The 26,710-nt window shown below is 44.3% G+C and overlaps 1 protein-coding gene across 2 annotated transcripts in view; it reads right to left on the bottom strand.

Moving 5' to 3' along the window:
- Positions 1–1,748: 1,748 nt before the first annotated feature.
- Positions 1,749–26,710, bottom strand: part of KLF7 (Kruppel like factor 7) — an 84,018-nt gene continuing 59,056 nt past the window's right edge. For both annotated transcript variants that reach the window (XM_045853241.1, XM_045853251.1), the window contains exons 3-4: positions 11,449–11,572; positions 1,749–4,568 (exon numbers count right to left, since the gene is read on the bottom strand). In XM_045853241.1, coding sequence (XP_045709197.1) covers positions 4,517–4,568; positions 11,449–11,572 — 176 coding nt within the window. In that variant the 3' untranslated portion in view covers positions 1,749–4,516. The remainder of the gene's footprint in view (positions 4,569–11,448; positions 11,573–26,710) is intronic.

Raw genomic sequence — 26,710 nt, 5'->3', positions numbered from 1 at the left:
GAGGCACTGATGTATACTCGGGCCAGCCCCTTTCGTTTTCACACTGAGATATCACCATGTTTACCGAAATTTAATCCAGACCCAGAATGAAAATTCTCTTCTCCTGCCCCCACCCCCCACTTGGCAGGTGCCCACTTCCAGAAGAAGCCAGGGAAAGCTTCCGAAACCAGGTTCGACTTAATGAGTTTTCACTTTGGCAAAGATCTGGGTGCAAAACTGTGGCCAGCCATGCTGGCCCTCATGAGACTTTTAAAAAAGAAACAACGAACCTGATTTTTGTAGTTAAAAGAGTTGCCTCTCTCTGACTTTCCCTAGCTTCTTTCCTCTCTGAAAACCAAGTCATGCAAAAGAGAAGGTGAAAGCACTTTGCACTGTATTTTATATTTTATGAAGTGCCATTTTGAGCCAATAACACTAATCACTGGGTTTTGTTTATTTCTTTTTGGCTTTGCCACAGAATTCAGGAGTGGGGGCTACAGGCAAAATGCTCTGAGTATCCTGGATGAGCCGCCCTGAAAGTACCACTTATTTCCCCTCTGATGCAAACAGACATGGCTAATCTGGGTGTTTATCCCAAACTAAAATCCTTAAAAAATCTTCTCTGGCTTCTAGATTGAAAGAAGATTTTCCAAAAAATAGGAATCAGTTCTGCTAATTATGCGTGAGGTTGGCTGTCTTTTTACCCTGTTAGAATCAGGCAATCAAAGATGTAAAAAGGGCACAAGAGGTGCAGGAGGGGAGGAGACATGGGTATTGGGAGGGCTTTGCAAGGGAAAGCACGTAAAGAGGAGGAGAAGGAAATGGTCAGCGTGGAGTTCATTTGGGGGGTCTTCGATATTTTATAAAATGCAGCTTTGTCATGGAGTCCGATCATCTCTTTCTGGACATAATAGCCATTACCACCAGGCGTTAAGTTGGGCAGATGAACCGTCAGTGGGGCAGGAGGCCAGTAGCTAGGAGCAGCACGTCATTTCAGGTTTCCACGTCTCTGACTTACAGCCAGGTGGTAGGAGAAAGAAGCACAACTTGAAATAAATTGTCAAAACTGTCAATGGCTTAGAAACACTCTCGTTCTGTACATCAAACTCCGAACCCTGGATTAAGTGTGCTTGAGGGGGCGATCACAAGAAACACCATGCCAGGTTTTTCCTTTTAAATTTGGGATCCCCTGGAATGTTAGGAGGTAACAATTTAAATGAAAAAGCGGTTCGATGTGTTTCAAAGGTCCATTAAAGCACTGTTTAAAATAACCGGTCCTTTTGGGAGCAAAATATTTTCAAGTCATTTCTTGGAAAGCCTGTTCGCACCAGCAGGCTCTGCCCAAGCATCTCTGTCATTTCGGAGATGCTGGGCATTTGATCACAAATCTTTTTTCCATAATGATTGGGGCTGTACCCCGACTCCCAAGGGTAGGACTGGTTATCATTCACAGGTGTCAATCGGGTTAGAGAGGAACAGTTTCAAAGCCATACACTTAGCACCCACCAAATTCTCGGCCAATTCTCACAGTCAACAAATGACTCTGAAGCGAGCCAGCCCCACCAGTGCGGTTCGGTGCACCCTGCTCTGAGAAAGGTCGGGAGCAGATTACAAAGGACCTCACTGATACAAAAGAGAGAGGAACTACAGAACAGTTCAGACACTGATGAGGACCAACGGGCTTTTGTTCTGCCACATTCAAATGAGAGCTTTTCAAGACCACAGATGACAACAGGGAGCAAACAAGCAATGATTACTCTTTTGCATTCTGTTTTTAACTTTCTTTTTAATAGAGCCTTGCATTGGTCAGTTCAAAAATTAAATTAAGTATTATAAACCCTTAATAATAGCATTTCAAGAGGCAAGAGCAGCTCCAGCTGGGGAGAGAACATCTGTAAATCATGGTGGCCACGGCCAATGCCGTCTCTGGAGTGTGCGTGCATTCCTGCCGGAGGCTGCTGCAAGAAGGGAAACCAGCGAACCAAGAAAATCGGGGGTGTCTAACGTTTCATCTAGTGCACTGACTGGAGGCGCTACAGTTTAATACAGTTGAGGTTCAAGGTTCCTCACACATCCTTCATCCCGAAAGGATGCACCACACATTCAAATATAATCCCGTGGTACGCCCTGATGGACTGGCCACAAAATGCACTCAAATGCAGTCGAAAACTACGAGATTGTCAGCAAGCAGTGCTCCAGAAATTGTTTCTAAGTCATGTCTACTTTTAAATCTTTGGAATAAAACTGATTTTTTAAAATACCCTCCAACTAACATATACATAATTGCCTCTGGCAAATGGGCAGATTTTGTGTGTGCGTGTGTTTGTGTGTGTGTTTTAGGGTGGTTTTTTATTGTTGTTTTGTTGTGGGTCTTTTTTTGTAATTTTTTTTTGTTTTTGGTCTACATTGAAAAAAGGAAAAAGAGAAAGCAAAGTTTAAGGGCCAGACCTCAGAATGCCCCCAGGGTCCAATTGGCAGCTACGACATTTGTGACAAGGAAGTTCCTTTACCCTCAGAGGAGTAGTTTCAACGTTTCAGTGAAATCAAAGGTTGCAGAAAGCTGAGGAACCAAATGCCAAGGATCTTGAAGGTTGCTGTCATAAATGTATTTGTGTTTCTTACATTATCACTTCCTTCTAAAGACTTCAGTTTTGCATCCCAGATTGGTATGGGGTAGCGTTTTAACAGTCAATGAGTCAAACAGTCAAAGGAGGGTAGGAGGGGAGCCAGCTGGTATGAAGGAGCAGCAACCGTGTGCGGACCAAATGCCATTTTTGTTTTTGAGACGTGTCTTGAAGGGATGGTCCCAGAATATACAAAATATACAATCTGTCCTAATAACCACCCCGCTTGCTTGCATAGGCCATTTAATGGTCCTAAAGGCAGTCTTTGGAGTTGAGGCCAATGCCAGCTAGCTAAGAATGCGAGTAGATAGAGACCGACATCGGGTGTGTGTGTGGGATGAAAAGCAAGGAATGTAACCCCCTTGGAGACAGTTTGCAGAGTAAACGTGAGGCCTCTGTTGATCCTGGGTGCTCTAAGTCACAAGTCATGAGGGCCTAGCCAGAAAAAAATTAGAAATATGCCTCTCCTTTTAGCCAGACCGTGAGAGAAACATCTCAACCCTTTCCTGAAACGTCCACCCTTCATTCCCGCAATGGCATCGTTGCATCGTGTGTTTTAGCGAGTGGAGGAACATGAGCTCAGTGGGGATGAGAGGAAGATAGGGTGATGTTTTTTTGAAGCCACTAGACTTGGGAGGCATCTTCCATTTTCCCAACTCCTGGAAAGAGTGATATTTTTGGCTTTTTGTCAGGTCATAACCCAGAGTTAGGTTCAATATGCAGCTGCCCTTTGAGACTAGCGACATGTAGGCTGGAACTGGGTACAGGGCGGCCATGACACACAGCACAGGGTTGATCGCTAGGAGCTGAGGTCATGATGCCTCCAGGGGATGACAGAACTGTGATGTCCCATCTGATTGGCTGCTTTGAGAGCTGGACATCCACGTGCTGAGGGAGTCCTGGAGAGGTTTAGTCCATGGAGAAAAGATAAAACGTTTAAGCTTCCAAATAAGCTTTTCAAGTTTTCATTAGCAAAAACAGAGAGATTAAAAAGAAAAAATCTAGCACTGGCAATAAGGTGAGGCTCAAGGGAGAGACTGTGATTTATCATCAAGGACTTTATTCTCTTGGCCACTTTGCAGTCATGCTAGAAGTTTCCAGAATCCCTAGTGCATATGGTGTGCAAGAGTCAAAAAGTAAAAAAAAAAGAAAATTCCTCCCTTAAGAGTGAAGTCTAGAGAAATGCAGGCCAGAAAGGTGTAAGGTGTTATTCCAGAGTCTGTCGCCGCTAAGGCCGTTGGTATTGACTCGAAAGATCTCAATGGTACTAAGAAGAACCAAAACCAATCAACAGTTCTTTGAGGAAGTTGGACGCACGGAATAGTAGGATTTTTCACACACAAAGGACAAATAAACCAAGAGTTAATTTTGGCTACCAAACTGCAATTTGGTTTTCTAGGTCATTTTCCCCCAACTATTTAAAAAGGAACATTAGTGCTACACATATGCAACTTTAAGACGCTGTGTTCTCCTATCAAGTTGCACTGAGAAGCGAGTTAAATAAGCCCCTCTTACGGCTGTCCGCCTGCAGAAACGTCACATCCGTTTTCTTTGATTTCCATTGGCAATGGCGGGAAATAATTCCAATAGTGCTGAAGTGAGCAGCCAGTCTGCCTTGCTGAGTTCACCGGGCTTCCTTCTTCTTCGTCTTCTACCATCTGGCTAGGGCAAGGCATAAAGAACAGACGTATATATTTTAAATACAGCGGAGTGCACGACAGTGTGTGTGGTGGGGGGTCTGTGCGTGAGAGCGCATGTGGGTGTGTGTGTCTGTGTGTGTGTACACAGAGGTTTGGAAGGGAGAACTTTCTTCTGCGAGGCAATGGGTCCCCGCCTGAAGTCCAGCCCTCTGCCTCATGGGGTTTCCTTCAGACAACGGCCGGCGTCATGGCCACTATGGCCTTTAGGGTTTTTTAGATATGTCTCTTCATATGGAGGGCAAGATGGTCAGACCTGGAAAAACACCTAGGAAATATAAACAACAATGAGAATATTAGAGAGGTCCAGGTAGAAAACTCAACTTCCATCACCCCTAAGAAAATTATTAACCCTACCTGAAAGAGAGGCAGTACAGGTGTGTTGAGAAATAAGGTAGTGTGTTAGGAAGGTGGGCTCAGGCGTCAGATTGCCTGGGTTCCAACGCCAGCTCTCCCAATAACTGTGTAACTCTGAGCATGCTTATGTCTCTGTGCCTTAATTACTCCTCTGTAAAACAGCACTTACCTCCTAGCTGGGTTGTGAGGATTCAATGAAACTATCTATGTGAAGTGCTTCAACTATTGCCTGGCATACAGGAAGGTCTCGATGGGTGTTAGCTATTATCATCATAGTTGTCATCATTGAAGAAGAAATGAATGTGCAAATGCTTTGGAAACGTGTGTCATACCCATATACTATAGAAACACTACAAATGAGTAGCTTGTATTGTCAAATGGTGGAACTTGAACATTTCAACACCCAAAGTTTGGTCTTAGGCTTTACAGTGAAAGCCCAGAACTGCTGCCTATGCTATGTACAGGTCTACACAGACACTCTCTGTTCATCTCAGGAACAAGCGTGGAGAAGGGAGCTCACATTTACTGAGTACCATATAATAGGCAGGCATGTGCTACGTGTTGCCCCAATGTTATCACCCTGGTAACCTCCTCGGCAACCTTCCACGGTAAGTATCACACCCTTTGGGGTATGTGTGGTGAGCGGAGGCTAGGGTCACATGGCTAGTGAGTGACAGACTTCAGACTTGAGATTAGATCACAGGTGGACCTGTACGCCCACTTTTTTGAACTGCTTCTGGGTACCTAAGGTCCATCACTGGGTGTCTTCCTCAACCTTCTGAGAAGGTACAGTGGTTGTCTTCACCCTTTCTCGTTTCTTCTAACATCACCAACTTGAGTTTCCCTTGGAGAGCAACTAACTCTTCTGCATTCTCAGTCATCCCGGGCTGACCCTCCTCCTAAGTGATCTGCTAAGCAACAGTCACATGACCCATATAGCTCAGTAAGAGCCAGCCCTGGGATAGTTACTGAAACTACAGGAAGAAAGAAGCTCTCTTTCCACTGGGGCTGCTAAGCTGCTAAGATTGAAAGCCCAGGGCTGCCAGGTGGCAGAGAGCCTGTTTGAGAATCAAGTCAAGAGAGACAAATTGGGCCAGTGGATAGAGAAAGTCCTGATGACAATATCGGAGAACTGGATCCAGCCAAGCCTGAAGACAAATCTAATTCTGTTCTCAGTCACCTGAGCTAAGAATACCCTTTCAAGCTAATACAAGTCTGAGTCAGGTGTCTGTATTTAATAACTAACAGAGTGGGCATTTCCATATCTCCACAACCTACAAACTAAGGTTCTAGCGAGAATCCCAGTGAGGTTGGCACATAAGACAGCAGCCGTTCTTAGCTGTGGATTCTTCTCTCAAAACTGGCCACTTAATGTTCACCTGTGAGAATATTTCCCAGCTACCCTGAGGCCCAAGAAAACGGCACAGTCCAAAACTCTTGTTAGGATGTTAGCATGTTGTCCTGTTCAGGCTAGCAATTTTTCCTGTTCAGTACAGGATTTCCCTGTGCTCGTTTATTCTTAAAACAAACAAACAAACAAACAAACCTCACTCTATCCTCTGCCCCAACATTCTCTAGACACCGTGTGTTTATTTCTGAAACAGATACATGTGCAGGATGAACCCCAAGGAAATGAAGTAAAACAGAACAAAGGTAAAATAAAAAACACATAAGAATGGGAAAAGTATAGTAGAAAACACTCTAATCCAGTAACATGTTGAATAATAACAATTCTATTCATGCCAACTTACTTCAGACTCTGATTTAGAATGAGCAAGTTATTCGGAAAATCCCTGAGAGCACCATCAGGGTACCCTCTAAAGGGGATCTGATTTACTGTAAAACACCGATAACATTTTCTTTAAAAACAAGAACTTGGTGCCATTGGCACACAGAAAAGCAACCCAGCCAGCAGGGAATTTAGCATTTCACGTGCACAACCCTGTTCCGCCCTGCAGGTGCACACACGGCAGTGCCCGCTGTTCTCTTTCCTTCCCTCCCTCCCTCCCCGCCTGTTCCCTTTCCTCTCCTTTTCCTGTGTCCCAACAGCCTAGAGAAAGAAGATCTATGTTGAAAAGTTCTCACTGCAGGCATTTCCCTTTTAAAGTTAGCATCCTTACAAGAACCCTCGGAACAGGTACCATTCTTACCCCCACCACCAGATGAGATATTCATCACTAAGATTTGAACGCAAGCAGTCTGACTCCAGAGCCCAGGCGCTGAGCCACACCTGCTTTTCAGACTGAGAAGAAGGGGGCTGAGATGTCCAGTTCAGGGAGTTGTAGCAGGCAAAATAAAGGGTGGTCCCCCCATAATGTCTACACCTAATTCCCAGGACCTGTAAATGTGTTAGGTTACAAGGCAAAGGGGAATTAAGGTTGTGAATGGAATCAATTTGCTAATCAGCTGGCCGCAAAATAGGGAGATTATTCTGCACTATCTGGGTAGAGCCAGTGTCATCACAAGGGTCCTCCCAAATGAGAGAGGAAAGTGTTAAGAGAAGACCAGAGAGACTGGCAGCATGAGAAGGCCTCAACTGCTTGGATGATGGGGGACTGCGGTCAGGAGGCGAGAAATGTGGTCAACCCTTAGATGCCAGAGAAGACACGGGAACGAATTCTCCCTTAGAGCTTCTAGAAAAAAATGCAGCCCTGCTGGTACCTTGATTTTAACCCAGTGAGACCTGTGTTAGACTTGTGACCTACAGAACTACTAGATGATAAATTTGTAAAGATATATAAAAAGGAGGTTAAATCTGTGGCAACTGGTAACGGTGGCAACTAGAAAACTAGCCCATAAGTTCCTCTGGGCAGGCCTGATCAGCAAAGGCCTGGGAGACCGCGACGAAGCAGAGACAGAACATTCTGCCTGTCCTAAAGGGGACACGGGGCCCTGAGGTGGTAAGAAGTGAAGTGAAGGAGAGGTCTTGGCAGTGGACAAAACCTCTTTCCTTCCCTCTCTATGTCCTGGAAACCTAGAGGAAAACAGTATTCTTGACACACAACTTCATTTGAAATGACCATTCAGTAATGTGTGCGCTCTAGGCTTTTACTCTGCCTTTAACCAACTGCCTACTCTGTGCGGGGTGCATAGCAGTATACACACAGGTGTTCAACTTCTTCAGGAAAAAACAAGTGGGGTGGGGGAACCAGATCCTTAACATGATATCAAACATAATACATCCCTCCAGAATCAAGCTAGCATCATTATTTGTTCAAATTCTAAGAAGTATAAGATACTGAACATTAGACTAGGTCTCTCACCATTGAGGTTTTTATTTAAATTCAATATACCAGCAAGACACTTATTCATGATTAATTTATATTTATTAATTTATACTTACTGAGCTCCACATAGGAGCAGTAAAAGGTAAAAGATAAACTCAGCATCCAGAAATGCAGAATCAAATAATTCTAAGGGTAATACACCCCCAGAGGGTATTTATGACTATACCGCAGGCAGATGACCTTAAATAAGAAAGTCCTTAATGATTGAAATTTGTTCATTACAGAGAACCAGTCAAACCCCAATGGTCGTTTCTCTTGCTTATGAAAAAGGCACACTAAAGTCATGTGGGCATTAAGCCAACGGCAACCCTCTAGGGCACCAAAGGGCTAGATACTGGCTGGTATTTCTTACCACCCAGAAGTGGGCTGGCTCAAAGATCAAAATTCTCCTCTCAGCTGCCCAAGATCTTTGAGGGACTACGTTGGCAGCCGCCTCCCTGGATCACAACCATGCTGAGTCGGTAGAACAATGGCCTGTCTACTGTCACCAGTGGAAGCAGCCTCATGCTCTGTGGGCCGAGAAACAATGTGGGTCATTCTCTAGCAGCTGGTCACTCAGTGGGCTGCACGGTTCAGGCCGACTGCCAGGAAATGGCAGAGCTGCCTCAATGTGTACCCCGTCCCCAACCCCAGGCCTGCAGCCAAGGGTCACAAAACCCAGTGTCTTCAGGGGTCAGGCAGGTGAAGTCAATGAGGGCAGTGGGTCAAGTGTAAGAAACACAGCACTCTCTGATTCCACTTTTGAGAAAGCATGGATCCAAATATTGCTCTCCTAGGAGTAGACAAAGGAGCAAGTGTGATAATCCACATCGCCTGACGGTCTGCCTTCACGTCGGGAGACCACAGGGAGTGGTGGGAACAGTGAGAAACTGGTGATCACGTGGCCATCTCCAATGGGTAGTGAGTAATATTCGGCTCCAGGACATTACGGCTACGTGGTAACACAAGCCCACTGTTACAGGGTTGTCTGATTTTTCCAGACAAAGCCAGAAATACAGGCATTTTTTTAGGGCATCTAGCAACTTTAAGTGTTAGCAAAACAAACACTTATGCATTTTTTTCTAGCCTATACACAAAATAAAAATATGCATGGTACATGCTTTAAGGAAAGGGAACCCCCATCCTTGCTTGGCCCCAAAATAGGGTACTTTGCTCAAATGAAAGAGGCCAAAGGTGGGTTTCTCATGCTCACACACATTATGGTACCACAGGATCCAGTGTCTTGTTAAGGGCCACAGATGCCATCTGTTTCTGAAGGAAAATGTCTTCTAAGCAATGCCAAGTCCTCAGTCACTCGATGCTTCCCTCTCATCTGCTCTGGACCACTCCAATTCCCGACGCCACCTCCCAGTCCTGCATTATTCTTAGCGCAATCTTTGCGACTGAAAGGCAGGGTGCTCCCTGTCTTGAGACACTAATGAGTCCAGCTTCTCGTGTCTGACACTGTTGAAAATGCACTGACAATTGGCCAATGCCACAAACCTTGAGCGACTCACAATCTCTCCCAGTTACCACACATGTCGCAGAATTTGTACCATCTGCTTAGAAAATTTCTAGCTCCAGAAACCATAGTATATTTTGATAAAGCAAAAAGACTAACCAAATTGCCCATCTCTGACAAATCCTTCACTGAAATATCTACTTGGTTTGAAATATTTCCCACACAAATTGTACAGTCAGATTCAATCCTAATACATCAATGGCTACACAATTGTACATTTCACGGTAAGTCGGTTGATTTGAAGAAAGAAATACTGACTTTGGCCATTTCCCCTGAAGAACTCTCTGTCCATTTCTAAGGATGAAAGCATCCACAAGATGCAACCTGCAAGGAACGGCCTCACCACCCGCCAGGGGCGGGGGACCTGCGTGTGCCTCCTATTCCACACTCTAACAGCTCACAAGGTGGATATGCTGCTCTCCCCCAGAGGACTGCAGACAAGGCATCCCCATATGTAGCTTCTTTATTAGTTGCCAGGGCTAGAGAGGGATCAACGTGAGGTGGGAGTTGGGGGAAAGCTGCCCAATAAGGAGAAACTTGACTGAAATATAATCTGCAGAGGAGCTGCTGGGACTTCCAGGTAACGGGACAGAAACGAGAAAACAGGTTGCATTCTTGGGGAGCAGAAGAAAGCTCCAAAGGAACGAATGACAATAGCTTCGACAAGTGGACTTCCTCAGCCCTGGGGTGGGAGGTTATCTCTGGGCTGCAGAAGGCGTGGGGGCTTTATTTAGTTCTTCGAGAATGAAGATAAGAGGAAAATAGCCTCTTCAGGAAGAAGAAAAAAAAAAGGAGGAAAAACATGAATGTTCCTTTATAAGCAGCTTAAAGGCGCACCAAGCCAACGGGCCACCAGGAGACTTGGCCACCCCTGACCTGCTCTGCAAACAAACACTGGAGACTCCAACTCCGGGGGAAGGCCTGCTGAGGGGAGGTGCCTGGTGCCTGCCCAGGGACCGGGGAGGCAGGATGCGGAAGAGATCGAATTTCCTTCCAAGGGGAGCCAGGCCTCTATGGGCATCCTGCAGCCCCTCCTGCCATCCCTCGAGCTGCTGGCCAGGCCGGGGAACCCTGAGGCTTTCAGGGCTTTTATCGTATTAGAAGCATTTTTCTCATCATAACTGAGACCTTTAGTATTGCATTAAAAAGATGGTTAATTTTCTTAAGCTTCCTTTTAAACACAGAAATAGGATTAGAAGGATAACACGCTCAGATGCAAGCCCATTATTTGATTATGTCTAAACCTAATCCTGCCTTCACCTTGGCCTGCAGAGTCTCCATTTTGGGGTTTATTGGTTGATAATGCCAAGGCTGTCAGATACTATTACTTGTGTAGTATCTGCTGCTACGTGCTCTTTCTTCCACGATCAAATGCTGAAGGTTTGAAATGGAATTACAGGATAAGTTCTCAAAGCCTTGCCATCTTTGAGACCTTTGTGCCTCTTTTCAAAGGAGAAAGACTGGGGCAGGCCCCCGAAGAATGGGAACTGTCTTCAGCAAATTCATGTCTCATAATCCTTCAGAGGAAAGCCTTATAACTCGCATCCTTCCGTTAAGCAGGCTTTCTACTCTCTCACATGACTGAGGGCGAGGGAAAATGGTGTTGATGTTAATAAAAAGATCAGGAGAAGCAGCTACAGGTAACCACTCTCCGTCCCATTCCTTTTTATCTTATACTAAAGTGATCTGTTTCACCATTTCCTTGAGGGCAGGAATTGTGTCTTACTGACATCCAGTGACTAACACGGTCCCCGGCCCACAGCTGGTGTTCAGCAAATACCTGTGTACCTGAGCCAAGAATTCATACAATCTCTCAGTTACACACATGGAGGCACCCTTATGTCACTGGTTTCTTCGGCGGAGAAGTAAAAGGTGTTCCCAGATCCGGGACTCTGGGAGAGGGGCTTTCGATGAAACCCAGAGCACATGGGCAGCCCATCCGCCGACCCCCACCAACCCCCACCGTCCTCCCTCCCCGTCCCGAAGCTTCTGAGTTTCTTTACCTGTCGCAGTGGTTGCATTTAAAGGGCTTTGCACCTGTGTGTTTCCTGTAGTGCCTCGTGAGCTCATCGCTTCGTGCAAAACGCCACTCACACCCTTCCCACGAGCACTTATAAGGCTTCTCACCTGCGAAGAGATGGAATGACCATGGTCAGTGACAGGGACAAATGGCCACACACCGATCGGAGTCTGCTACCTGCCTGTCAGTCTTGGAAAAGGGACGTATACATCCATCTTGAAAGACTCCATTGCCTAAACTCAGAATGTCAGTTGTTGTTACTGTTACTATTATTACTCTTTTAACCTTCAAAAAGTGGTATCAAAAGATCCTCCAATCTGCAGCTGTCACATCAGTTCCCAAAGTCAGAGCATGTCCTTTGACTGTGGAGGGATCAATTTTTATTTCTTTGCTACTCCCTGGAGCACTTTGACCCCCAAAGTCCAGGCAGAAAGGAAATGTGCTATTTTCATCAGAACCACAAACGCTTCTAGTCTATTTTTCTCCAGAACATACAGTAATTTACCGTCTTAGCCTTTTCAGTCTCCTCCCTCCTCTCCCCGCCTCCCACAACTGTAGCCAGGTAGCTGCCTGGCCAGGCAGACAGCTCAGGTCTCCCAGAACACGGCTCGTTCCAGTAAATGTGTGAGTGGAAGGACAGTCACCAAAAGGGCTACAGCTTGAGAGGAAAGGAAACATCACTTGACGATTCCCGGCATTTCTGTGAAATACAGTCACAAAGTCCTATTTAAGAAGCCCATAACTTAAATGACTCCAAGAGCATCATATTAGAGAGAGATACATATTTATTACACAATATTTTTAAAGTCAATTTGTAGAGCGGGGGTTTCAGCCACAGTGCAGCTGCTTAAAAGCACGAAATTCGAGCTCTTGGACTCAAGTGACCTTTCCGCACAGTACGAACAGATGGAGGGAATTGGAAGAGAAAGTACAAGACTTTTCCTGGGACCATTTTTTTTTAGCCCATCAATGTCGGTCACCAAACATGACACAGATTTACCCTGCCAGCTGTATGGTTCGTCGGTTCTCATCAGGAACCAAGCCCTGGACCTGAGAGGCAGGTTAGTGCAGTGGTCATGAGCCCTGAGGCCAACCTTCCTGAGTTCTGCCCCCAGTTGCCCGAGTTAACGCACCTCTCTTTGCCTCTGTTTTCTGCGATATAATAGTACGTACCTCCCAGGGTCTGGAGAGGATAAACTAATACTATGTGAATCTATATCTATTATCTATTAATTAGAACTGCGCCCGGCACCTGGAAGATTCCCATAACTTGTAATTATTATAAACTGCCAACCCCCAAACTTCAGGATACGCAGGCGCCAGAGGACTGTCTGTGGCTGCCCCATTATTTCTCCACTGTTCACAGGCAGACCTTCGCGAGGCAGCACGTAAGGAGACATTGCCCGAGACTATACTTGACTCACTTTCTTCTTTCCACCTTTTTTCTTCCCTTTAAGCCTGACTACAAAGTGATCACAATGCTTTATTTGTATCACCAAGAATCAAACCAAACATGATTGAAATTTCTATTTCATTAAACCGGTGCCCTAGTGAGCCAGTGCTCGGCAAGACCCGTAGAGAAGAGGAGCGAGAAGCGCGGGCATGTCTTTGAAAGGGAACCAAGAAGACATGAAGGAGAGCTGGGAGCACAGGAGGAAACCCATTCAGCTTTGGGAACCAGTAAAAAATGAATCACGGAGAAGGGTTAAAAGTTCACCTTCTGGATCCTTAAAGCCCAAATTTTAGAAAAGTGCACCTGCTGAACAGCAGGTGAAGAGGGGAGATGTCGAGTCCACTTTGGAGTGAGCACACCTGGGATATTTCTGAGTTCGTTACACACACTGGGCCTCAGTGTCCTGACCTGTCAGATGGGGGCGGGGGGAGCGGGCAGGGTGAGTGTCCCACATTTACTGCGAGGGTTAAGTAGGTAGCCATGCATAAGACGTGTACAGAAGACACGTTTCTTGAGCCCGGCACAGGGAAATGGTCAACTGATTTGAACTCCTTGTCCTCGGCTCACCAGCGTGCCCAGGGGCTACTGAGGAGGCAGGCCTAGCCGGGTGTCAACAACTTCCAAAGCTTAGGCTCCAGACCTGGGTCCGGAGTCCCTCCAGGCAACCTCAATATCAGAAACCAGAGATGTGTTCTTGGTTACAGATGGAGAACGGGTCAGAAAAACTGGGCATGCTTTAGATCTGCTCTGAATGGGCAGGGTGCTCGAGGGGGGAAAAAGCGACCCCAGTGGGAGAGAGAAGTGCCCCTCTCACAGTGGCCTGTCGGCTTCCTTCTTAATGCTATTGATTACTCACAAGGCTTTGTTACTTCAAGGGAATCTAGCATGAACAACAACAAGGAAAAGGGGAAATGAGGCACCAAAGACCTCAGAAGTTCAACATGCCCTCCACCCCCAAAGGCCTTCCAGTACAAATCAAATGGGAGGTTCCTGGAGCCACGAGGACCACACACAGCCCAAATGCAGCAGAGTATCTGGAAATCCTATGATATTCTGCAGCAACGAGCAGAGACATCCAGTCCCCAGAATCAATGCCACAATCGAACTGACCCGTCCATCATAGGCAACCACATTCTAAAGGACACAGGAAGGACAGGGAGAACACGAAAGAGATTAAAGTGGATGTCCTTACTGGGTTTGTTTGTTTGTTTGTTTGTTTAATTTCAAACTGCTTGCTTTTTCCATGGCAGAATTTTAAAAATCGGTTCTGTTTTGTTTTATTTTGACAAACAATATCAAGGATTTGGTTACTTCCCAGGAAATAACGTAGGCTCTTAGTAATTAATTCTGGCACAAACTCACAGTCCCATCCAGTAGCTATTCCAGCATCCCTTTGGCAACTGTGTAGACAGCAACTACAGAGTGCTTGAACCTGACTCTGAATCATATCACTAACACTGCTTCCTGCTTATGGCGAGGAGCTACACAGAACATACTGAGGACACGCCCCTTTGTACCCTGATAGTTTAGCCAAGTCATATTATAGTGATTCATCAAGCTGTTTTCCCAGTGTCTGATTAATTTACCTATAAGTAGCCATTTCTCCAAATACTAACAAGAAATTTAAAATAGCCAAGAAAGAACTCAGGCAAATGAAGGGGCATTGCTTGAAACAAGCAGCGTTAAGAAGTCAGAGAAGCAGAAATAAAACCATAAAGAATTGAAAATACGATGTCATATTTAGGGCTCCGAAATAGTGGGATTAGGCTGACCTCATTCCGGGGTTCTATACCCACTTCCATAAACCAATTTCTATTAGCAAGCAGGTCAGTGACGTTGTGGGAATTTTACAAGGCCAAGACAACCAGCACCCACTGTTTGCTCCTGGTGGTGAAGCCACCTGTATTCACAATGCATTGGTTTTCATCCTGATGGTCCACCTGAACATTTCTGCTCATTTTCTAAAAAGCTTGGGTTTCTTTCTTTGTAAAAGAAGTCTTTTTTTTTTTTCTTTTTCAGAAACAAGGGAAAAAAGGAAGGGAGAGAGGGAAGGTGGGAGGGAGGGAAGGAGGAATGGGGGAAAGAGGGAGGGAGAGAGGGAGGAAGGGAGGAAGGAAGGAAGGAAGGAAGGAAGGAAGGAAGGAAGGAAGGAAGGAAGGAAGGAAGGAAGGAAGGAAGGAAGGAAGGAAGGAAGGAAGGAAGGGAGGGGAAGAAAGAAAAAAAGAAACAAGCAGCTCAGTCATAATTGGAGCAGATTTCATGCCAAATCTGCTCATCTGCCTCACCCTCCCTTCTCTCCGTGCTCCACTCCAGACCCTGCTCCCCGGTATAGGGCAGAAAACGGCACACCCTTGCCCGACACAGCTGCACGGCGCCCGAAGTGATGCCTGCCATTCACCCCACGGCACCTCCACAGTGAGTGAAAATGTGCAAGAACGCTCTGCATGAGACAGGCAGACCGGGGAGAGACGTGAAACGTTAGGACTCCCGTCCCGAAGGCGGGCGCGAACGAAGGCGGGCACGTCGCGGGAGCCTGAAGGGCCCGCGCAGCTCACGGTGCTCGGATGGGAGCACGCTCTTCAGAGCCCCCTGCATTTCCGGAGCAATGTCAATACCTACGTTTCCTATCTGCAGATAAAGCCTAGGCCATTGTTTCCCTGGGGGAGCACAGGTTACCTCCGAGGTGACAGCAAGTCTCATCAGATATAAATAGATTTATAGCCAAATGAGGGCTCTCGAAGAGAATGGAGGGTGCTTGAGAAATGGGGATGACATTCGGCAAGGTTGAATCGTGGCAAGAATTCCTGCTCTTCCACAAAATGGCCTCTGAAATGCAGCGTGGTCTGCACCAGGGCGGCCTCTGTTACCTGTCCTACACCACGGTCATCAAATCTGACGGATCGAAAACACATACTGAATAACTACTTTTTGAACATGTTCCTTCGGCATATGTAGATTTATCATGAATTATATAAATGCACTGAAGTCTTAAGATATTAGGATATTATGAAACATACACTCAATATAGAAATTTAAGAGAAGTGTAGTATTGGGAATACAGTCAATAATACTGAGATAAATACGTGTGGTGCCCGGTGAGTGCTGCAAATATCCAGGGGAACATTTTGTAGAGTGTATGACTGTCTAACCACGACACAGTACACCCGAAACCAATATAAACTAATGCTGAAAGTAATCTGTAGTTCAAAAAGAAAAAAATACACTTTACACTGGAATTTGCCACACACAAGGGAACACATATGTGCATGTATGTGATATACAAATGACACAAAGGTCACACGCAACAAAACCTGCTGCCGTCTTACGGGTTAGTGAGCGCGCTCTGATATTTTCTCTTTGATTCCAGTTCATTTACAAAAAGAGAAAGTGGAGTGATGCACTAGGCTGACTTTTTTTAAAAATTAGGGTGAATTAAATATAAATAGAAGTTACACATTCTTCTTCCTGCACTCAAGAGGCCATGCGGCCAGCGCTGCGCTGGAGATGGCTGCCCTGTGGTGCGAGTGAAAAGCACCCGGCTGCAAGGGCTCCGGTCTCGCTGCGTCCATCCTCGGCCCCGCCAGCCTGCTCCACCTCCGTGCGTCAGAGAAATCCTCTGAAAATGTAAATCAGAGCATGTGTGTCCTTTACAGGGCGCCTTATCCTTTAGATTTCCATATAATTGGTTTCTGTGACATCCTCTGGACTTCATTTTATGCATTTAAAAGTATTATTCTGCAAAGGGTTCCACAGGCTTCACCAGACTGCCGAATAAGTTTAAGACCCGAAAAAGGTGAAGAATTAAAATGCAGGTGCTCCAATGGCTTCCTAGCACTCTCGGAATAAGTCGAAAACATGTAAGGCCCTAAAGCAGAGTCTACAAGATCTGGTCCCAGGCTACCTTTCTAATCACACCTCCTCCTCCCCGTCCCCCCAGACTTACCAGGGCCTATCATCTCACCTGCTCCCCCACCTCAGGGCCTTTGCACCTGCTCCCCCCTCTTCGTGGAGCACTCTGTGTGGCTCCCTCACCTCGTTCACATCACTGCTCTGATGCCTCCTCCCCAGAGAGACCTACCCTCACCATCCCCTGGAAAACAGCAGATTCTGTCGCTTTCTCCATGTCACTTAATCACTTTACAATTAGATTGCACATTGTTTTTCATACTACTGTCTACCTCCCCTACTAGAGCATAAGCTTCACGCAGGCATCTGTTTTGGTCATTGTGATACTAAAAGCGCTATAGCAAGGCCTAGCCCAATGCTGTGGCATACATTATGTGAACAGAGCATCCTGATTTGCAGCAAAGACCCAAGCACTCACAAACAGGCAGGACAGCCTGTGTGATTTCAGTCCCTCTCGTTCTGGGCACTAAACTGGCTGAAGAGCAGAAAATGTTTGCTTGCTTGCCTGCCTGTCTAAACCTGGCCACTCTTCTGAGACAGGGACTAAGATGTGCAACTCTACAATAGGTTTAATATTCCTTCAATCAAAGATCACTTCTACTGCTTTTCTATCTGCCCAGGCCTAATAAAGGAGTATCCTGAAACTCGTCCTGAAACATTCATCTTACACCTGGGACCCCAGTCTCCCGGGCAACATCCCCTCTGGGAGACCAAGTGCGTCATTTTCTGGAACTCATTTGTAAAGGCTCTCAGTGAAGATGTGTTTGGGAGAGCATACGAGATAGGCAAAATGTACTGCAGTCTAAACTTGCCTTTAAGATACAGACTCTAGCTAGCATGAAATATGAACATGTGTCAGACTCTTGCATTCCAGGTTTAAAAGTCCCTTGAAAATAAACATCACTAACGCAAATTTTCCGCATTCATTTCCTGACCTGCAAAATTTCAAGTTCCTAATCCAATTGCTAAGGAGACTTAGGACTTTGGCATGCCCAGTTTTTTGTTAAAACTAATTTTATCTATCTCTTTTTATTTTTTTAAATGTGGTTACTAGATGTCTGTTATCTGGGCATGTCAAGGTCCCAGTCTCTTTAGGACTTGGATTAGGAGCTTGAAATTTTGCAGATCAGGAAATGGAAAAGCAAAATGGAAAGGAGGAAGAATACTTTGTAATGGGTTTATGTTGCCAATGAGTATGTCTAGAGGAAATCAGCAAAGACCCATCAACTGCTTTCACGGAACACTCAGCAGCACTAGAGAATTTCAGCCACCTGGGGAATAAAGACATGGAGAGAGAGAATGTCACCATGCCTTCTTAACACTGGAAAAAGAGTAAGCAGTGAGCATTGCTCCATCAGCTGGCAATCCTTTTTGTGTGTATGTGCTGTAACTAAAAAATACCCTATGTTTTTAACTCTGCTTTGGAAAATTGTCTGAGTTCCTCTTAATTTTCATTTGAATCTTAAATGTTTTCTTTTTTCACAGTGTTTAGATTAGGTGATTGATGGAAAATGAGACCAGGGCTTTATTTCTCAGAATTTCAAAAGTATCTATAACTATAACATAGCATAGAATGTGTACTCATTACTTATGTTCCATGTTGACTTTTTTTTTTTCATTTATCCATTACTGGCTCACCTGAAGGCCTCCTAGGGACCAGAACCTGAGTTGGTGAATTAGCACAAAGCACGTGTCACTTTACAGAGCATACAAATACTTACTCCTATTTTTTTATTTCTAAACAACAAATAAAACAATAACTTGCCTAGGTCAGGTTCACTCCTCACGGCCTGGATCACCACCTTAAAGTGGCTGTTAAGAAGTGTATAAGCTAACATTTAAATCATACCCCCAGTGAAGTGCAGCTCCTACCTCAGAACACGTAGACAGCTGAGAAAGGATTCTGACTTAATCCCACCGCTCCTGACAGCCAGCCACATGCAGCTGGAAGCCCTTGAAGCCTAGCTAAGGTGACAAAAGAACTGAACTTCTAATTTAATTTTAATTAAAATTTAAAAACTGAAGTAACATGAATAATATTTTATACTCCTTTTTTGGGTAAAACTACACTTTAACCATTAAAGGGACTTACATATGCTGTAAATATACAACATGCCCTGGATTTTGAAGACTTAGAACTTTAAAAGTATGTAAGTATATCTCATTAATAATATTTTCTTACTGGTTTTATATTGAAATCATAGTATTCTGGATATATTTTCACCTATTTCTTGTTACTTTTTTAAAAAATGTGGTTCCTAGAAAATGTAAAATTGCATATATGGCTTCCATGTGTTTCTGTTTTGGACAGCATTGGTTTAAAATATATTTTCTATGTGGAAATCCCACTATCAACAGAAGCATAAGCACTTACTTATCCCTCCTATCCTAAACTTTTCCCTATACCCAGCCCAAAAAACTATGTTACCACCTTGCCTTCCAGATTTGTAAGCTATAATATGTATTATCTCCAAAAACACCTCATCTCTGTCCACAGGTGAGCAGGAAAAGTAAAACAGTGAGACTTCCAGTCTAATTCACTGGCGGTGAAAATACAGCCTCTCCAGTGTGTCAAGTTTTGGATTTAACCAACATTAGTTGTTGGTTCTAAGACTCACTGAACAGAGGCCCTGCTGGAGACGGAGGGGACGAAGAAAGGGTCTCTGCAGCAGAGGCGTCCCCAGGTGGGAAAGGCCCACGGACGCTGGGGAGAGGCATCCCCAGGTGGGAAAGGCTCCACGTGCACGGATGTGTGGAGGAGGGAACCCCCAGGCCTCTGTAGGAGCAGACCATTAGGGTAAGCCTCCCTTGATGCCTCCGTGCAGCCTGAATCATTGCTCTGGTGGTTCAAAATGGATTCGTCATCAAAACAAAATAGGTAAATCATCCCAAAACAGATTCTTCTCGTTCTGTCTTTGGCACATAACAGCAATGTGGTTTTGCAGAGTCTAATAACTTCTTTGGGACTTTTTGTTCTTAATCGTGTGGAGAAGGAATTAAAAACAAATCTTCTGCTTCCTTATTGGCAGGAAGGGAGATTCAATGGAATCTAGCACATGAGAGAGAGTGACTGGTCAACTACAAAGTCCCAAATGGATAAAAGGAGTTGGATGATCACGGTGACATCAAAAGGGAGTGTGCAGGCATGGAGGCCAAAGCAAGCTACGGCACAGACCTCCATCACCTCTGGGCAAGGGCAACGGGGCTTCTCCACCAGGCTTAAAGTAGAGCCCACGCATGGCAGTGAGTCACTTCTCACGTACACCTTGCCTTTGAAGCGTACGTAGTCAGGAAATACACAGGATTAAACCAACCTTTGGGGCCGTATTCCATTTTAATGTCTGTTAACATTTCCAAAACGTTCCTTTACAAGTCAACTGTTAGATTCCTGGTGAATTTGTTTAAAATGTTGGGGGAAGACTGGGTTGGTTGGTCCCAAAAACTGGCAACCACCCCAGGTGCTGGAATAAGTGTAGTTGCTGGCATGTGGAGTTTTTTGCAATGCACAACCTGTGACTTCAATACGTGTGTTTTTAGGTACCACAGCATGTTTCCCATAAGCCACGGAGTTTCATAATATTTTCAAAGTCAAATGATTTTCTATTTAAATAAAAATGTATACAGTACTCTAATTTTTCAATGGGCTGAGTGAGGTACAACTAATCCCCTCCCCAACAAAGTAAAACAAAATCCCACCACTCTTAAAAATGCAGTTCTACAAAACTGTAGACTTTACTTAAAACTTCAGACATCAGGATTCACACCTGAAACATCACGTTCTCACGTTGTGAAATCGGTAAGCGTGGCGGTTAGCGGAAACAAGTGTTTCACTGGCATCGTGGTTAATTTGTTTTGAAATTTTCCTTGTTTTGTTTTCATTCTTTTTCCTTGCTCTTGTTGTTGTTGTCCCACATTAATTTCAAACATTATTTTTATTAGCTTCTTAGGGATAATCCCGAAGAGTTTAATGTCCACTTAGAAACTTAAGTATACTAAATTTGAAGGAAAAAGTTGTTAAAACATCTACCTTCTTCCCTGTCAAGACGACAACTGAACCACATGAACTTATGTCAAACGAATCTGTGAGATGTCTCTTCCATTTAGTAGTAAAGATATTACTTCGTGAGCCACATTCCCACAATTCAACTTGATGTATTTAGGGGGAAATTTTATTATTAAAAATATGAACTCTAAACTCATAGCCACATGCAGGAATAGTCTATTGCTAGCACAATGACCAAACCATTAATTTTTGAATCACTTTTAAAAATTTAATTTCAGGAATGAAGAAATGTTGGTTTAGCTTCACACATGTTCCAAGCTAAATTAGTATCAAAAATATCACCTGGCCACTCTGAAAGTGATGATACCTCTAGAACAAAAGTACACCCTTTAGAAATAATCCAGCACAGAATGGGAACCCTTCCCCCAAAGGGGCACTCAGTGGCAGAAGTTGGCAACTCTGGTGTACAACTTCAAGTGGGGACAGCCAGGAATGTATTCTTCGTGCACGTAGTGTGGTAATAAAAATACGAGTAACTGTGGAGCACACGGCTTTGTAGAGCACAGGCCCACCTGACGCTTCCTGGGACGGACCTAGAGCAGCCCAAGGGCACCCGGGAGCCATGGGAAGGAAGGGCATGGAGGCCCAGGACAGGAGGGCAGGCAGGCGAGGCTGAATCAAACCTGCTCTTGATCCAGGGCCACGGCAGTCATCAATTGTCACGTATCACATTAGTGGCTGATGCCAAATTATTATCCTAGGTACATTCATTTTTTTTCTTTTTGCTAACTAAAAATTGGAAAATATAAACTTAAATCATTTACTATTAGGATGCAAAGTTAACTTTCTGCTATGTATCTGACGTACATATAAAAAAGATGGACCCATGGTATTATTACAAAACTCCATAGGAGTGGATAACCCCAGACCACCTCAGATTTAGCTTTGAAGCTTATCAAATGATTGGCTTCAGCATCCTGAATTTGTTATGATTAAGCTAAAGCTAATCTTAATTTTTATTCCCTGGCTATATAAATGCAGATGGTGAAGAAGTAGGCTAAGCATACTAATATTTTATAAGGCAATTTATCCAAAAATTAAAAAGCCAGAAAAGGTAACTATATCAACCTTCCAGAAGTCCAAATTTGACCAGCTACCATTCAGCTTGAAAAGGCAGGGATCCAATTCCCTAGAGATTTTTAGAGGCAAATATTAAATCAGTCAAGATTTAAAACATCAATTTTGTTTCCATCACCCTCTTCCAAGATGATCAAACACTTTTTTTAAAAGGCTGAATTGCCTGATTAGCTAAAGCAATCTAAATGAGTACCTTACCCAGGTATGAAGTATAAAAAAGAGTAACCCAAAAGAAAAATCTGTGTCTTGTGCTGACAAATAGTAACCTAAGACAGATGCTTTTCACACACCATTGCCTACGTACTTAGGAAAATATGACCACAAAACTATCTCACTTATTTTTTTCTCTTACCCACCCCCCACTCCTTGCAAGCACCCCCCTCCACTCCCCAACATCCCCAAGCAGCCCTCCCGGCCTTTCCCACTCTCTAGGATATCCTCTGCTCAGAACGTGTCTGTCTTCTCCCCGTCATGCGGGCCTCAAGTATTTCCTGGTCAGAAAACTACAGCCTTCTCTGAGTTTTTACCCTCTGTTATCTATTATTTCTTGCAGATACTTATCTTTTTATGGGTTAATCCTTTGCCCTGCTTTTCCCCACCCATACTGCATGAAAAACACTTAAAAAATTTTAATCTGGGACATCTTACACCTCCCATTCAAAGTTGGATTGAGAACCCAATGAGTGTCCAGGCCCTCAGCTGGATGGATGCCTTCTCTCCTGCCTCCTTGTCATCACCCACAACGCCTAGCGCAGGCTCAGGCATGTTATATGCACTCAGTAAGACGCTTGCTAATTAAGAGATCGGTGACTAATCAAAAATCAACAGTACAAAAACGTCATTACCACCTTGCCTTCCAGATTCATAAGCCCTAACGTGCATTATCTCCAAACACCTCATTTCTGTCCACAGGTGAGCAGGAAAAGTAAAACAGTGAGACTTCCTGTCCAATTCACGGATAGTGAAAATACAGCCTCCCCAGTGTGATGAGTTGTTGGCTTTAACCAACATTGGTTGTTGGTTCTAAGACGCACTGAGCAGGGGCCCTGCTGGAGATGGAGGGGACGAGGAAAGGGTCTCTGCAGCAGAGGCGTCTCCAGGTGGGAAAGCGTTGGCCCACACTTGCATGCCAACAACACAAGACCCACGGTGTCTGAAAAGGCATGTGCATGGGTGTGTGGAGGACCTAAGATGCTGTAGAACCCTCAGGACAGGTGTCCCAGAGGAGATTGGCCTCACTGACACTTGCAGGATGCTGGGGAAAAAAGTGGTGGACATTTCAGAGAGAAGAAGCAGCACGTGCAAAGGCCCAGAGATGAAAGTCGGTGGTTTGTTACAGCTGCGGTGGATGGTGAGTATATGAGGAGGAGTTTCACGAATGAACTGGAGAGGTGGTGAGAGCCACACCAGCAGGCCTTCAAGGACAGAAGGCCATGTTTAATGACCTTAGTGTCCTCAAGAATGTTAGAGACATGCCAAAAGCCCTCGATCAACTTGATCGGACAAACATACACATACATTACTAGTCCTCTTTCAAACCTTCCTTTAAGCATTGTAACCTAAATCCTCCCACATCCTTGTTCTGCCCCTTTGTAATAAAAATAATTGGGAAGAAAACACAATGATTAAAGCCACCCATAGAATCCACATTAACACACACACACACATGCGTGCCCCCTAATCTGCAAACAATTCAGCACAAACATGTTGACACCCACATATGCAGAAACGCCCTCATGCAGTCTGTCAGCCTCTCTATCCCTAACCTCAAACAGTCCTGCTTTTGTCAGTGCCAAACCCACGGCTACAAAATACTTTCCCTTCATTCTTCTACTGAATCTTCATCTTGCTACAAAGAAGACAATGCAATGACACAAGAAATATTAAGATGTGGTAAACTAGACCCTATATGCTTGCTCTGTCAAGTAACTAATTTCCTAATCACTTCATAGTCTTCCAATAGTGCACTATTGTCACAAAATGCAAAATGTACATTGTTTCTAATCAAAACTTCTGGCATGCCACAGGGACCCAGTTTTCACGCAGTTATTCTGATTTTGCAATGAAGTAGGATTTTTCTCTTACCATGTATACATTAGAATTTCAGATGTCAAAGGCTTCATGTTCAAATGTCTGCATGGCAGGCTAAAAAGAAGCTGTGAAGACGAAGAGTGCAGCAGCACCTGCCACCTCCGCGTGTCCTTCTATATTCATTCCCTGCTTTTGTGTACTAAGAGATCCCCCAATTGTAGCTGGGCTCATTGCCACCTGGAATGAAGACTCTGTCGCAGCTCCTGTGCAGTTGCATGTTAACACAGGACCAAGTTCTAGCTGATGAGATGTGAGTGCAAGTGACAAGTGCAATTTCAAGCTGCATTTTTTTTATAGCTGCACGAAAGCTAGGTTCCTAGAAAGTAGGCCTGGGGATAGCCATCTTGAATTGCATGGATGTGGCAATTTCTTAAGGGTGGAAGCCCTCAGGATGGGCCACCAATGCGATGGAAAGAATCTGGGCTTCTGACAACTTCTGGGAGCACAGCCTTCTGAGAGCCCAGACTTTCATGTGAAAGAGAAAAAAAGAATCTTACATCTTCTTTAAGTTTCTGTTGGCTTGTGTCTCCATCACAAATAGTTTCATTTATGTTCTTATTAATTCAAAGGGTAACAGCCACCAATAAATGAAAATGATATACACCCAAATGGCCAGAACTTGCAATATAAATATTACTTTACATCTCGATCTCACTTCTTTTCTTCAGAAAGGTCACCAGACCTCTGTTAATAGTGTCTCATGTGCACAAGCACAGTTTAGTAGAAAACACAGGCACAACTCACCATCAGGGGGCCGGGGTGCTAGTCTTAGCTTTTCTGATTACTATGTGATCTTAGGAAAGTTACATACTCTTGGGTCTCACTTTTGTCCTTTGCACAATGGGACTATCCCTTCTTTAACACTGGCCTCACAGGACTGCTGTGAAGAGAGATGATGTGTGTGCAAGTGCCGTGTATACTGTAAAGTTCTATAAAGGCCAGGAGATTATTAAAATGCTCCAAACAAAAATCCTTCTTCATTCAACCCACCTTTATTCAACCCACCTTTATTTAAGGTGGCTCTTATCAACACCTAGTGCCCAGATATATCTCCCTGGTGAAGAAAGGGCCAGAAGTCACCTGGTTCTAGCTAAGATGGTTAGAGATCAAGGTTAAAGTGTTAGGAGTGGGCTACCTCCTGGGGCTGGTCTTTAATTTCAGTGATGACACCTCAAGCCTCAACTCCTCAACTAGCAAAATGTCACTGATTAAAACACCAAAGGAATCAGACAAAACACCACAATTAAACACCAAATATAGAAAAATAGCCCAAAGCCTATGCATCACTAAAATATGGTATATACCAGGTCTGTTCAGAAGAAGTCCAACCATTGTTATTATAATGAGAACAGTTTGTGTGACATCACTGTAACCGGGCAGCTAGGGAGGATGGACTGGAATGTGCATGTGTGAACAAGGACAACTTCACTGTACTAGTCAATGGGGGTGGCAGACACCATTGAGTGAGCATGTATACCGTGTAGCCATTGCATTCAAGATGATGGAGCGAGTACAGCAATGAATTTACATCCAATTTTGCATTAAGCCTGAACATTCCTCTGTGGAAACATTTCAGATGATTCAGAAGGCCACAGCTACGGGCAACTGGTGATTGACAGCTTCAGCACGACAATGTGCCTGCTCATGCATCAAATCTGGTGCAGAGTTTTTTGGTGAAACATCAAATCACCCAGGTGTCTCAGCTCCCCCACAGCCCAGATGTGGTACCCTGCAACTTCTGGCTTTTCCCAAAACTAAAATCACCTTTGAAAGGGAAGAGATTTCAGATTGTCAATGAGATTCAGGAAAATATGTGGGGCAGCTGATGGTTATTGGGAGAACTATGAGGTTCCAAGGTGCCTACTTCTAAGGGGACTGAGGTGTCATTGTCTTATGTACAATGTTTCTTGTATCTTCTTCAATAAATGTCTCTATTCTTCATATTACATGACTGGATACCTTCTGGACAGACCTCGTATTTTACCAGGCCTTGTATTCACTGAAATATATTTGGCTTTTCTGTTGGACACATGGGTGGTAGAATCAAGCCCTGATGAGATGTCTATATTTGTCTTCTCACAAAGATATACAAAATGTTGTATAACAACAAATTAGATAGTAAATATACTTTTCCAGAGAATATACCTTGAACAATCATCCTCCACCAAGCCTTATGCTCCAATTCCACCCAACCTTGATTGAGGACAGTGTTTTACAAATCCTTGGGAAATGGGCTATTGACTAATATTTATCACACAGGCGTTATGTGCTGGGCACTATAAAATGTTAAGGGTTTTATCTATATTCTCTCCTTTAATCCTTGCAATAGCCCTATGAGACACATGCTCTTATCTTCTTCCACTGTATAGATGAGGAAACTGAGGGCCAGACAAATCAAGCCACTCACCAAGTTTGCCAACTTGTAAGTGGTACAGTCAAGATTTAAAGCCAGGCAGTCTCACCTTCAGAGTCTACAGGCTTAACCACTACCTCACTCTCCTCTTCTTTAATTAATTACCTACACTCACAACAGAATGAATGTTTACATTTCCTTTGGAAATATTTGCAGATAAAAGAAATCTTTCAACTGGAGAGAGTCTCTGAACTATTTAGAGGCACCCATATAGAAAATAAATAAGTGAAGGAATGTCATCT

This window comes from Phyllostomus hastatus, unplaced genomic scaffold, assembly GCF_019186645.2.
Source record: "Phyllostomus hastatus isolate PE091 unplaced genomic scaffold, TTU_PhHast_1.1 phas_contig_137, whole genome shotgun sequence".
NCBI classification, from domain to species: Eukaryota; Metazoa; Chordata; class Mammalia; order Chiroptera; family Phyllostomidae; genus Phyllostomus; species Phyllostomus hastatus.
This window is presented reverse-complemented; position numbering and strand designations above follow the sequence as displayed.